This window comes from Lepidochelys kempii, chromosome 2 (genome assembly GCF_965140265.1).
Source record: "Lepidochelys kempii isolate rLepKem1 chromosome 2, rLepKem1.hap2, whole genome shotgun sequence".
Classification (NCBI taxonomy): Eukaryota; Metazoa; Chordata; order Testudines; family Cheloniidae; genus Lepidochelys; species Lepidochelys kempii.
Window position 1 is genome coordinate 211467926 of NC_133257.1, and position 14612 is coordinate 211482537.

At 41.1% G+C, this 14612-nt stretch overlaps 2 protein-coding genes across 13 annotated transcripts in view; one reads left to right on the plus strand and one right to left on the minus strand.

Moving 5' to 3' along the window:
- The window catches only part of SP8 (Sp8 transcription factor), a 65482-nt gene that overhangs the window by 49881 nt on the left and 989 nt on the right, over positions 1-14612 (plus strand). The window lies entirely within an intron of this gene.
- The window catches only part of ABCB5 (ATP binding cassette subfamily B member 5), a 75855-nt gene that overhangs the window by 33807 nt on the left and 27436 nt on the right, over positions 1-14612 (minus strand). For 11 of the 12 annotated variants that reach the window (XR_012157531.1, XM_073333753.1, XM_073333762.1 and 8 more), the window contains 11 exons: positions 14318-14442; positions 14050-14227; positions 12380-12493; positions 10367-10477; positions 9636-9761; positions 7355-7558; positions 6104-6274; positions 4237-4398; positions 2110-2262; positions 1356-1499; positions 25-132 (listed from right to left, as the gene is read on the minus strand). Coding sequence is in view for 10 of the 12 variants with exons in the window: in XM_073333753.1 (XP_073189854.1) it covers positions 25-132; positions 1356-1499; positions 2110-2262; positions 4237-4398; positions 6104-6274; positions 7355-7558; positions 9636-9761; positions 10367-10477; positions 12380-12493; positions 14050-14227; positions 14318-14442 (1596 nt within the window). In the remaining 2 variants the exon portion in view is untranslated. Of the gene's footprint in view, positions 1-24; positions 133-327; positions 1500-2109; positions 2263-4236; positions 4399-6103; positions 6275-7354; positions 7559-9635; positions 9762-10366; positions 10478-12379; positions 12494-14049; positions 14228-14317; positions 14443-14612 lie in introns of those variants that run through there. The other variant, XR_012157532.1, reaches the window with a different exon arrangement.

Here is a 14612-nt window from a genome sequence, read left to right on the forward strand (position 1 = left end):
GTTTTATTGATTATGAGAGTTTACCTGCAAAAACCAAGCGATAAAGCAAACACCACCTATAACAGCAAATGTGATGGAGAAAATGTTAGCTTCATGCTGGATCCTCTCCGGATCATCTTTTATTGAAAAAATCTGCAAAAATAGAAGGAAAAACATCCAGATGTTTTGTCAGCCAGCCTATTAATAGATGCTGTATAACACTATATAGACTAGAATGGAGTTTCTTACATACTTGGGGAAGAAGAGAGGAGAGCATTTATATGAATGAATATTTGAAGGTTAAAATTAATGAGGACTAAGCGTTAAATTTTCAAATTTCACACTGACTTTTCTTCCTCACACCGGCTTCCCTCCTGATAGTCATGGTGCTGTAACTCCGCTGTCTGGCTACAGAGAATTACCTTTGTTCAGACCTCTAGGCACTGGTGTCAGAGACTGCAGTAATTATTGTGCCCATTCCCTGGCTTTGGAACGCTGACACAGCACTGAAGTCAAAATTTGAAGGAATAAAAAAGCAGTCTTGTTAGCAACTGGCTGGTCAGTAACTTCCTAATAGAAGTTAGCCCTCTGATGCTATCTGGAAACCTTTTTTCTTGATAATATTCCAATAGGCATAATTTTTCAGGAATGGGAGCGCTACAAGAGGCCCTACTTTACTTTATTCAGTGCAGAAAGACCACCCCCATCCACATTAGAGAGAGGAAAAGAAGGCGTGAGCCAGCGATTAGCGGTGGCTGGGATGATTTAGTTGGGGACTGGTTCTGCTTTGAGCAGGGGGTTGGACTAGATGACCTCCTGAGGCCTCTTCCAACCCTAATATTTTATGATTCTATGATTAAACTATAGGAATGGGAACGTCTTGGTTTTTTTTTACAACATGCTCCAACCATCACATCCTCCGTGGCTGTGGACAGACAACTCACATCTCTCTGCCTCAGTTTGTGTAAAACGGGGATAATCCTTCCTTCCCAGACACGTTGTGAGGACTCATTCATTAATGTTCATAAAGTGCTTTGTGAATGGGAAAAAGTGCACTATGAATACTAAGGATTATTATACTACAGAGAAACTATGTTAGCCAGAATCATTTTTAAATAGAAAGATGCAAACATGGTTTTTCTATGTTCTGAATTGTTTTACAAACCATGTTTATAATCTGCTTATGTTGGGTACTCAGTGACCCAAGAAACAGTGGTGAAAATATGCTAGCATATTTTTATGAAGAACTGTGTATAAAAATTATTCTAACTACCCTGGTTTCACTGAAGTGTACATAGGGCCAACGATACCAATCAGGTCAACTTAACTAGCATCCTTCTACAATTACATTGTGGAAAAGTCCGTATTCCACTTACTGTTACAATTTTAGCAAATATGATGGAAAAGATAGGGTGACATGCTCCACTGATAACGGCAGCTAGTGTCCCCAGTGCAATGAAAGGCCACTCGGGCTTGTTTAATCTAAAAAGCTTGAGGAAAGAAACTTTGGGAAGGTGTGCCTGGAAAAGAAAAACAGATTAAAATCAGAACTTTCATTTTTGTCAAATACAATTCAATTTTACATTTTTAAGAGAGCTGAGCTGCATTATGATGCCTACAGGAAGAGTTGAGTTTAAGAACCCTGGACTAGTAGAGAACAAGACAGGTAAATGGAACGACTACAGATGACAGGACTGGCCCAAATCCATTCTAAAAACACTCTGGAATATTCTTAACAGCAAACTTTATATGGATAATTATACTTTGTACTTACATTCAGTAGCACCTTTCACTTAAAGATCTCGAAGAAGCTCTACAAAGGAGGTTATGTATTACCCATATTTTATAGATGAGGAAACAACACACACAGAAGTGAAGTGATTTTGCTGAAAGTCGCACATTGAATCAGTGATACAATTTTAAAAAGAGGACGCAGTCCTCTTGACTCCAACTGAAATAATCTTTGATATACACCCCCTTTCAGAAATATTCTGATCTCTCAGGAAGAACTGTGAAGGTTTACCACTGAGCTGCTGAATCTTTCTAGGATTAAAACAAAGACCCACAAATCAACCAACCAAAACCAAACCAAAACCAAAAAGCCTCGACTAAGCGACAGTAAACCATTACCTCTTCAGGTGCGGCTTCTTCTTCAGCCTCCTTTTGTGGAACATGTTTTATGCTTGCTCTTTTGGAAATCAACCCATTGATGGGGAATACTTCTTCCTGATCTTTTAAGGTAATAGTTTCTGTTGATTCTTCATGGTCTTCTGTTTTAATAGACTTTAACACAACATAAATTCAGTCACAAATATATCCAAAAGGTCAGTATAGTTGCATTAGATAGACTCCACTGCCATTTGCAGTGTCATGTCGGTTCTGTGAGACCCTGACTGCTATTTTGGATTTAGTCCTCTGACTAAATTTGGTACTCATACCCTTATTTGGCAGAAACATAAGAGCATTTCCCCTAGTTATTGGATTCTCATGCCTCATGTCCTGAAATCCAGCTACAGGCATCTTCTGTGTTCTCTACACGTTTACATAAAAAGCTAACATTTTGTGCCAAGCATTAAGGAAGCCATGCTCACTTTCTTCCAAAGAGCCTAATCCTGTGCAGTTATTCCTGTGAGCTTCCACTGAGTTCCATGAGAAATGAGGTTGCTCAGCACCTTTCAGAAGTGGGCCCAAAAGGTTGTAAAAGCAAACAATACATTCAAAAATACTTTAACATATTGTTTTAATTCTGTTTTTTAAATGATTTGCAAAACTCATGAGAATACATGTTTGTTTTTCCATTTTAGGCCGTAATCCTGGCCTCGTTGAAGTCAGTGGCAAAACTCTTATCGACTCTGAGAGAGGGAGGATTTCATCCCTAGTACTTTGAAACAATGTCTTCTGAGTTTCCTTCTAGTTTATCCTCCCACTACCCCAGAGTATTTAAGTGGGCTGATTCTGAATCGCACAGACGAAAGAATCCATGACAGCACAACAGTTCTAAAGTATAGCATATAAGAAAGTTTCCTACTAACATGGTTTCAAACACTATTTCCAGGGTCAGAGCCGGCCATACTCGTCTCGAAACTGTGTTTTAAAAACAAACAATTTTCAAAGTATATTCAAGAGTTTTCTAAAATATGGCTTAAAAACAGCCTAGTTATATCTACTGGCCATTCTTAAACTGTGTTGTTAACAGGAGTGGTTTTAAAACCATGGTAACACGGATGGTATGAAAAACACTGCTTTAAAATTGTTCCACTGTCACAACCTTAGTGCCAGTCCAGGCCTTGTCTCCATTAAACACAACTACTAGCACCTCTCTCACAGTTGGGCTTGTAACGGTGACAGAACCACGTAGATCAGCCACTATTCTAACCCTGCTTAGATAACACGGCAGTAAAAATGCCTGTACTCTGCCTACAGTATGCTAGCACCATTTCTACCATTGAAGGGGTTGCACTGCTGCTAGGGGGGGAAATGCTGAAAATTGTGTATACACACCTGCACTGCAACTGTAATTGTACAAGCGCCTGGTTGTGTAGCGAAGTTAGGGGGCGTCTGGATTCTGACAGATTCTGTGTATAGTGTGGATCTAACATCAAAATCAGGAAATAGAATTACAGACTAGACTCTTACCTTTTCTTTGGAACCACCTGTGTGCTGTGAAAGCTTCCATCCACCCCTTTAGTTGGGATTCCACACAGAGCAGTTGCCAAAGGAGCTGTGCTACGAGGAAGCTGGAGGGTGGGGAAGGGGGCCTGATTTCAGCACATCCTGGGGTATCTGTGGGTTTGGGGAGGCATGGGGGGAGGAGCAAACCCCAGTGACATGTACGAACAGAACAATCTTGGTTTTTTGCAGAAGGCAGTGATTTGGCTTTTAGTTACCATTGTGCTCTAATTTCTTGGCAGAGTAAAGAACTTAACGCATGTACTAGTATATGTGTGACCTGCTTATTACCTGCTCTGATGAAGTGAGCTGTAGCTCACGAAAGCTCATGCTCAAATAAATTGGTTAGTCTCTAAGGTGCCACAAGTACTCCTTTTCTTTTTGCGAATACAGACTAACACGGCTGTTCCTCTGAAACCTGCTTATTACACTATCTTTTAAATAAATGAAGTGGATATATCACAAACAAGGACTTTCACAGGAAAACTTCAGTATCTTTGTAAGGTACCCAAGAGACTTAAGCGAACAAAAGACACATCTACATTCTCATTTCTAGCTTTTATATCTAAAATTGTGAATTCAACGTACCTGTGCTGTTGCAAGCGAATAATATAACCCTCTTTTCTCCATCAGCTCTGTATGTGTTCCTACTTCAGCCACAGCACCACCCGCTATGGCCACTATTACATTTGCAGTCCGAATGGTGGAAAGCCGATGAGCTATTACAAGAGTGGTTCGACCTTTGCTGGCCTGTAAACAAACAACCAAATTGTAATTTGCGCCCCCTGTGGCTTGGAGATTTAGTGTAATTTACTCTAATTGCTCATATTGAGACTGTAGTTACTCCCATCGATTTCATTTGCTAAACATCCTGACAATCCATGAGTTTTTCCACAACTGACAACTATAACCTTGCGCGCCGTGGTTCCTTCTCTGCTGGGCTACAGGAGACCTGCTTGCTGGCATCCACAATAAACAAAATCAGAAAGATTGTTTTGCTTCTCCTGCTTTTCTAGACTCTCTCCCTAAAGATTCTATTCAAAATCAAAAAGCTAAATTCTGAGCTGCTCTAGGTTAGGCCATGTGCAACCGTCTCATGGGGACTGATTCCTTGCAGAGGAGCAGATGGAGCAGCATGTGCTCTGGTCGTGCCCCAGCATGCCTCTCCGTAGAGGTCCAGGTAGCATGAAGTTGGTTATGCTAGTCTGACACCTCCCAGGAGTTTTCCTGACCTGGGGGAGTTCTCAACTGTCTTCTTGAGGCTTCTGTAGGTGCCTTCTTTGCTGCCAGATTGGCATAAAGATACCCAGGATACATCTACTCTGCAATATCTCACCTGAGGCTGGCCTGGGTCAGCTGACTCAGACTCATGGCGCTCAGTCTGGGGTCTACAAAATTGTAGTGTAAACATTCAGGTTGGAACCCACCCATCCATGAGGGAGAGGGTCCCAGAGTTCAGGATCCAGTCCAAGCCCAAATGTCTACCCTCAGTTTTACATCATAAGCCCCAGGAGCCCAAGTCTGTGGACATGGGCCCACTCCCATGTGTTTAACTGCCATGTAGACATACCCTAAAAGGTACCTGGTTCAGATTGATGTAGTCCCATTTGAAACAGGACTATGTTAACATGAACTAGGTACTTTTTAAAGGGCAGTTAGAGCACAACACTTTACCAGGCTTCACAAATCACACCCCTTTGGTGGACTTTGCCAGTGCCATGTAGACAAATCATTTGTCAGGGCTGAGGATCTGTTTTTTGGGGGTAGTAGCCATGAATGACATGCAGTGGAATACTAATCAATGCACACTTCTTCAGCACTGCACATCTCTATGAAAAGCATTAACTAGAAGGTATCAATATTTACACACTCAAAAGATTAACATTACTGTAGCACTTCTTAATACCCCATTTGGCATTTTTGTTAGCATTGTGCTGATGATCTGAAAGTACAGAAATATCTATTCTACCAATTCAGATGTTTGTGTATTTGAAATTGATTTTCAAGAAACGGACAAGATGTTTATTCTAAAAGCTCTAATGGTGACAAATTATTTGCCAAAGGACAGATGTTGCCCTCAATGATTTGCACCCTGTTTACAATCTGATGGTAGCCAATGGGTTTGCATGTGCATCAGGGCAACTTTTGAGCCTCATAACCACACATCCATTATATCTTAGTGATTTAGACCCCAGTCTTGCAATGAGGGCTCATCCATAGAGAGCCTCACTGCAGGATTGGGCCATGGTGAGAATTACCACGTGGTTACTGTTGTTCTCAGTGGGGTTACAGCATTGTTGGGTAGCATTTGGGCAGCATTTAGCAGTAATTGAGTAAATCATCCCTGTCATTGCAGTACAATAATAATCTTGTTAATCTACTCCTTGCTTTGAACAAAAATATACTTGATTCAAGAAGATGGAACTAGACATTATGTCAATAACCCAGCATTTACCTTTTCCAGTGCAGCTTGGACTACTGACTCACTTTCTGTATCCAGGGCAGATGTGGCCTCATCTAACAAGAGAATTTTAGGGTTGCGCACCAAAGCTCGAGCTATGGCTATTCTCTGCTTCTGGCCACCACTCATCTGTGCTCCTCTTTCTCCTACAAGGGTATTAAATTTCTGAGAAAACAGCAGAGACACCATCAGTTTTGCAGTATAAACAACCGCTAAATAGAGCTTGATACACACTCCATTGAAGTCAATGGAAAGAGCCCCCTCCACCCCATTTATTTCAATGAACTTTGGATCAGGCCCACAGTGAAAGCAAGATAATTATGTATTATGGGGTGGGGGGAGCACCCTAGTGAAATGAAAGCTAAGGTTATATTGTCTGATCCACAGAGTGCAGGACACCAATCCCATCTGAAATGAAATCTACCCAAAGTCACTTTCAGTAGCAAAAATGTTCCCACAAGCAGGTGGTCATGGAATTTTTTCAGAGGGGGGTACTAAGAACCAGAGGGACAGCCCAAGGGAGTTTCTGCTAGATCTGGTACTGGAACACAGGTTTCTGATGTGAAAGGCCCAAATCTTATCCACTCAGCCGCAGCACCTCTCAACAAAATACATGTCAGATCTGCTGCCCTGACTCAGCCAGGTACCGAAGCACTTGCATAACTTGAAGCACGTAGTAGTTCTATTGACAGTGAGGATACTCACATGCCTGAAAGTCATGCACATGCTCAAGTGCTTGTTGAACTGGGGCCTTTGTGCCATAAGCACTACCCTGATCACCACATTATATGCCTGAAAATACAAGTTCTGAATGATACTGCAATTTCCACTCTTAGCCACAAGGTGGCTGTAAAAATCAATGTTTCTCTGCTTACATTTATCAGCTGTTGCTGAGTTTTGGTTACCCATATTCTGTGATTTTGCAGAGGGGCAGTCATCCCTCAACTTGGGGCTGAGATTGAAGAAAAGACAACTATAGTTCTTACTTTTAAGATACATTTATATCAGAGTCATCCATGCTCCCAGCTTTTGGATTCACAGTTATCCCTCCCCTGACCCTAGCCCCGATATGTTTCCATTTCCTTAGGTGTCTGTTTCAGAGAATTTAGAGAAACATTGCAATTGCTGCAAATTTCTTCTGTCACACACACATGAAAAATGATTTCTTTTATGCTGATATCTCAACATCTCACTTTATTTCAGTTCATTTCTAAGAATGCCGGCTATTTTCAGTACCATACTTACATCAGGAAACTCCATGATAAAATCATAAGCATTTGCTTCTTTTGCTGCATTCTCAATTTCTTCATCAGTTACATCCTCTCGACCATATCTTATATTGTTTCTAATTGTTGTCCCAAACAGAACAGGTTCCTGACTGACCACACCAATGAATTCTCGGTAATGTCTCAGATTAAGGGACTTTATGTCATGTCCATCCACTGTGATCTAAAGAAAATAAGACTATGAGATCCTCAGGTTGTATATTATTATTTTTCTTATTATATTGTATTACTGTAGCACCTAGAAGCCCTAGTCATGGACCATAACCTCATTGTGCTAGGCGCTGTACAAACACAGATCAAAAAGACACTCCTGTTCTTGAATATTTCTAAACCTACAAACGTTTAGGACAAAATGTTCCCATTCAGTTTGGCAGGGTAGATTTAGGATTCATGAGAAAAGTGAGGATTTATTTTTGTTTCAGTGAAGAAATAGTCCTTGGCCAGATCATAGAATCATAGAAGATTAGGTTTGGAAGAGTCCTCAGGAGGTCATCTAGTCCAACAACCGGCTCAAAGCAGGACTAACCCCAACTAACTCATCCCAGCCAGGGCTTTGTCAAGCCGGGCCTTAAAAACCTCTAAGGATGGAGATTCCACCACCTCCCTAGGTAACCCATTCCAGTGCTTCACCACCCTCCTAGTTAAATATATGTTCATGTTTCCATATACTAAGTGGAGATTTGCCTCTGCTGGGCACCACATCTGCAGTAGGGCCAAAGTAATGGAAAAAGGAAAGGGCCCTCAATCTGAATCCTACCATCCCTTACATAGAGTTGGCTGGAGATATTTTTCATTTTTGCAGGAGAGGAAAACTTGAAACCAGCAGAGGCCATCTCTGCTTATCAAGCATATGGTATCGTGGTTTATTGACATACACCCTAAAGCCTGCATGACGCATGGTGCAAGGAGGATAGAAGGGAAAAAAGAACAACCATCATGTATCTTAAATGGGATGATCAGTCCTATGCAGGTAATCCATATGGTGGAGGAGGTAACACAAGGTTTGGCACTTTAAACTTTAGCTGTGCTCAGAAATGCCCATGAAAATTCTTTGTCTGGATAGCAAATAGGAGAGGATAGATATAAGCATCAGGCAATCGTTGAGCTGAACACCGGTCTTGTATGTGCACTTTCACAGGACTGTGTGACACTGGAGCCTGGGTGGAGTGTGCTTGGCTGTATTTTGTTACAGTGCTGTTTTTTCCCATTTTACACATGAAGGGGATCACCATTACGTAGTGGCCTGGAGGATAGAGCTGCGCGAAGGCGAAGCCCAGAGAATGTCCTATCAGGACCCTGACCCACTTCTCCAAAACTCGCTTGTGTAAGTGGTATCCCAATTCACAGAGCCAGGACAAGAAGTTTAGGTTGTGGAGTGAGCAGCAAGGGTGGAGTAACTTAAGTATGGCTAATCAGTGCCCTCACCTTCCTATGTGGTCATGTTACCTCAATCGATTTAGATACATATATGGCCCCTATCACCACAGCATGTGAACACCTCTAAAGTAGTTAAGCTTAAAAAACAGTAGCCTTTCTCTCCTTTCATCACTTACTATATTGAATACCGTGAGCCCCCAGGTCCCTCTGAGGAGTGTAGATTTGCATAGCTAGATCTACTGGAGCTAGATATGAATAGCAGGTAGCAGGTGATTCAAAGTGAGATCTGGGGCCAGACTCATTGGCAAAGATCTGCCAGCAAAGGACAGATCGGTATTTAGATGGTCCCTTCTAAATAATATTTAATAATTAAACATTGTATTTATTTCAATTCAAGACAATATCTACCCTCCACAGGAAATCCTATAAACAACACTGTTAAGCAAGTAGGCTACCAAATATGCAGGATACCAGCTGAGTGTGTGTTTCAGTGTTCTAAATCCAAGCCCAGCATCTGCAACAAATTCCTAATGTAAAAGGTGAGGCTGCTCAGAACAGAAAACACACTACAGTATTTAAAAAGCTTGCCAGTGATTTATATAACTTCCAAGTGATCCACTCTCTGAGGGTTGTAAGGTTCACTTTGTAAGAGTTAGACATTTGTTAAATCTCCCAGCATCAGATGGGAGGAACAGCGGCTGATTGCTGCAAAATCTTTTGTATTACACTTGGTTGCAATAACCCCAACTTTGTGCTCCACTTGTCTCCTTTTGACTTGAGGACTTGTATAGCTAGAATTCTTTGTATAATACTATTTTAATACCTATATAAACAGTACTATGCTCTAGAATGGCTGTACTCACCACTCCTTCCTGTGGATCATAAAACCTCTGAAGCAGCTGGACCATCGTGCTCTTACCACATCCACTGCTTCCAACCAGTGACACCGTTTGTCCACAGTCAATTTTCAGAGTGAGACCTTTCAAAACCTTGCGGTAGTTAAAAAAATAAAATGTAGAACAATTTCAAATTAATGAGATTCTGTCACTAAATCCTGCCAGATTTATCCCTGCTACATTTTCAAAACCCACTCATTCCCATTGCAAATTCTGGCTCTGATCTTGTCTCATACCTCAACCCCTGGAACCTGCTCTTCCTGACACCTCACGTACTCTAATTTGCCCAGAGTTCTGCAGCAAACAGTCATCTGCTGTCATGGTTCTGATCACATTCAGTCGCTCTTGAAGTCCTTCCATTGGCCTCCTGCTTCACATTCAAGCCCCTAGGCTCACCTTCAGGACCCTGCATAACTTTGCTCCTTCCAATCTCTCCTCTCTTGTTCCTTTTAGAGGCCACACCTTTCTTGCCTCACTCAGCTCAAATGTTATATTGGTTAACAACCCCTTCTCCATGCCTTCTTTTATGTTTCCTCTACACATGGAACTCAAGTCAACCTCCTGACTCCAATCTGCTGTGCTTCCATCCTATCCTCTAAAGCAGACAACTCTTTTAGTGTAATACACAAGTAATATGCCATATTTCAAGCTGTAGTCACTGTGACTACAACAAAGCACAGAATAGGTGTTTCTCCTACCTGGACATCTGGTCTTGAAGGATAACTGAACTGTACATTATTAAATTCAAGTGTTCCCTTTATGTGATCGAGTTTGTGTCCATCTGAAGAAAAACTATCTATAGTTGGTTTCTGGGGAGTGGAAAAAAATTAAAATTCAAGCAAAAAATTTACAAATGCACAATTGAGGGAGGGAGATATCATTATAGCCTGAATATTCCATATTTTTATTCTACCATTTAAAATATCTTCCACACCACACCTGTTTTAGCATTGGGTAGTTGCAATCTAAGGGTATGTCTACACTACGAAATTAGGTCGAATTTATAGAAGTCATTTTTTTAGAAATTGGTTTTATATATTTGAGTGTGTGTGTCCACACAGAAAATGCTCTAAGTGCATTAAGTGCATTAACTCGGCGGAGTGCTTCCACAGTACCGAGGTAAGCGTCGACTTCCGGAATGTTGCACTGTGGGTAGCTATCCCACAGTTTCCCCCAGTCTCCGCTGCCCATTGGAATTCTGGGTTGAGATCTCAATGCCTGATGGGGCCAAAACATTGTCGCGGGTGGTTCTGGGTACATGTCGTCAGGCCCCCCTTCCCTCCCTCCCTCCATGAAAGAAAGGGCAGACAATCGTTTTGCACCTTTTTTCCTGGGTTACCCATGCAGACGCCATACCACGGCAAGCATGGAGCCCGCTCAACTCACTGTCACCATATGTCTCCTGGGTGCTGGCAGACGTGGTACTGCATTGCTACACAGCAGCAGCAACCCATTGCCTTATGGCAGCAGACGGTACAGTAGGACTGGTAGCTGTCATCGTCATGTCCGAGGTGCTCCTGGTCGCCTCTGTGAGGTCTATCAGGAGCGCCTGGGCAGACATGGGCGCAGGGACTAAATTTGGAGTGACCTGATCAGGTCATTCTCTTTAGTCCTGCAGTCAGTCCTATTGAACCATCTTATGGTGAGCAGGCAGGCGATACGGATTGCTAGCAGTCCTCTTGTACCATCTTCTGCCGGGCAGGCAAGAGATGAGGATGGCTAGCAGTCCTATTGTACCATCTTCTGCCGAGTAGCCATGAGATGTGGATGGCATGCAGTCCTTCTGCACCGTCTGCTGCCAGCCAAAGATGTAAAAGATAGATGGAGTGGATCAAAACAAGAAATAGACCAGATTTGTTTTGTACTCATTTGCTTCCCCCCCGCCCCTGTCTAGGGGACTCATTCCTCTAGGTCACACTGCAGTCACTCACAGAGAAGGTGCAGCGAGGTAAATCTAGCCATGTATCAATCAGAGGCCAGACCAACCTGCTTGTTCCAATAAGAACAATAACTTAAGTGCACCATTTCTTATTGGAACCCTCCGTGAAGTCCTGCCTGAAATACTCCTTGATGTAAATCCACTCCCTTTGTTGATTTTAACTCCCTGTAAGCCAACCCTGTAAGCCATGTCGTCAGTCGCCCCTCCCTGCGTCAGAGCAACGGCAGACAATCGTGCATCTGAGTTGAGAGTGCTGTCAAGAGCAGTCACAATGGAGCACTCTGGGATAGCTCTCGGAGGCCAATACCGTCGAATTGTGTCCACAGTACCCCAAATTCGACCCAGAAAGGCCGATTTAAGCGCTAATCCACTTGTCAGGGGTGGAGTAAGGAAATCGATTTTAAGAGCCCTTTAAGTCGAAATAAAGGGCTTCATCGTGTGGACGGGTGCAGGTTTACATCGATTTAATGCTGCTAAATTCGACCTAAAGTCCTAGTATAGACCAGGGCTAAGGCTGGCTGCCATAGTTACTTTGCTTTGGTAACTGCATTCTATTATTTGTAATTTCCTTTGAAGAGCTTGAACATCATGTTTCTTTCTAAGCCAGTTTGGTCTTTTTCCATTTGGCAAACACTAATTTTTTCCTCCTTTATTTTTCAATGGAATTTACCATGGCTTTTTTGTATTACTACCTTATTTTTCTATTGGCATTGTTAGTGCTCTCATACAAGATAATAGCTCATTTATGAAGACAGGGTAGAAGGATCCATACCTGATCAATTATCTTGAAAACTTTAAAGGCAGCTCCTCTAGCAATAGAGAAAGTTTCAAAGTGTGGTGCTGCTGTGCCCAGGCAATAACTACTGAAAGTTACGCAGAAGAAAACCTAGAGAAAGAAGAAGATGAAAACCACGCTGAAAACAGATCAATAATTAAAGGCTGGTCCTATAGTCTTGATTTAGGCAACACTCCCACTTATGACCATTGGAGCTATGCCTCAGAAAAGACCGCAGGATCAGCCCCAGCATTGGTATGTCATTCACAAGATATTCCTAAGTATCAAAAGAATTAAGTTTAAACCTTGGAATGCCAGCACAATACCTTATAGTCTGGAACCATAGAAACTGAGAAGGATTTTTGGCAAAATTCTATGGAATTTCTACATGACAGAAAGAAAAGGACTATTTTTATTTTCTATTCTACTTGTCTTTTTTGTAGTATATTTTAACACCAAATATTGTTAAAAATACAAAAAAGTCATTCAAAAATATTTACTGGTTTATGAAAGTGAACCTTTATGAAAGTGAATCTACCTCTGCTAGATCATGTTTTACAGAAAACTCAGAAAACCCGCAAACCACACTGCGAAAGTCCAACATATCTTTAGCTGACTACACCATAAACCTCACTATTACTCTGAGTTTTAAGGCAATCAGAAAATAAAGTTTCAATTTCCCAAACAATTAAAAACTCCACACAGTCAAACTTTCAACTTTATTCTATAGAACATCTTTCAAATGAATAGAAACACAAGATGTGAGGAGTATATACAGCCACACTACCTAATAGTTGATCACATAATTTGTGAGGAAGAATCTATTAGGCAAATTTCACCTCCTCTTCTGTTTGTGGAATATCCATAAACAGATTATGATTTTCTCTAATTTGTTAGTTATTTTAAATTGTCTGATTACATTTTCAATTAACTTCATTTACTGCTATTTGGTTGTGACTGGTCATATTGTTGCATAGTATTGTTTCTGATCTCTGACTGCAATTATAATAATCCTTGTGTCTAGTGTGAATGCTTCTGGAAAGTAAATTTAACATTCATCTTCTATGCAGATTTGTGCTGGTAAAGCAAACTGCATGAATGTTCATTGAAAACAAACACAGAAGAGATGCAAATATGGCAGAGACAAATTTTTATATAAATTCAAACTAATACCATGAAAGAAATCACTATTTGACTCATTCTATTAGATAAGCATGTTAGCTGAAACAGCTATGACTTGTGAAGTACAAAACCAGGTAGATTTAAGTCATCTTTATTTGACCTCAGAGTGAACACTTCACTGAGAAGAATGGGGGAAAATTTTACATCTGCTTTGTTGTTACATTAAAAAGACAACAGCAAACCAGTTATGTTGTGAAGATTCTCTTCTACCTATCTAAATTCTTATATTAGTGCCCATTATCCCAGTATCCAAACACAACTTCACAACCAAAAGGGCAAGGAACTTAATTTTAACTTATATTTTACAGAACACAACTAACTCTGCAGGAAATTAAAGAAAGAACCCAGCTCCTGAACAGTTGTGGATTCTCCATACATACGATATTTCTTGTCCCTGCCTATAGCCAACATATCATAGACTCAGCATCACCTTCACAATGAAGTTAGTTAGTAGAAAGACACTGATGTTAAAATATGACACTTACAGCTAGGACAGTCCCAATGGAATAGCCAGTATTCTCATCAAGAATTAAGGTAGTTCCATACCAAAACCCAAGCCCGTAGCATCCATTTATAATTAGATACAAAAAACCAACAGACAGTTTAGAAGCAATAGCCTTTTTTATACCAAGGTTTTTCGCTTCTCCTAGTTTACTTGTATATCTGTTAAAAAGACAAACAAATATGTTAGTCATTGTGGCTGCAGACAAAGTCATAAATTAAAGAAGTCATTAACTATTGAGAGAGTCAGACCTGTTGATTTCCTTCTCTTGTCCTCCAAAGGCTACAACAGTTCGCACTGATGACAGGACTTCTTCTGCTACTGCACCTGCTTTGGCATAGGCTGTTAACTCCTTACTGGTTAATGTGATGATCATCTACAGTCAATGGGAGCAGAATGAAGTGAACTTCACAGACAAATCGAGAGTAGCTCTATACCTCATGTTTATTATGTTACTCAAGCAGGTCAAAGTGGCAGATCTCTCTGAGCTCAGAACTGCCAGATTCACAATGATCTTTAGAAGTGCTTCCTGGGGCATTATTCTGT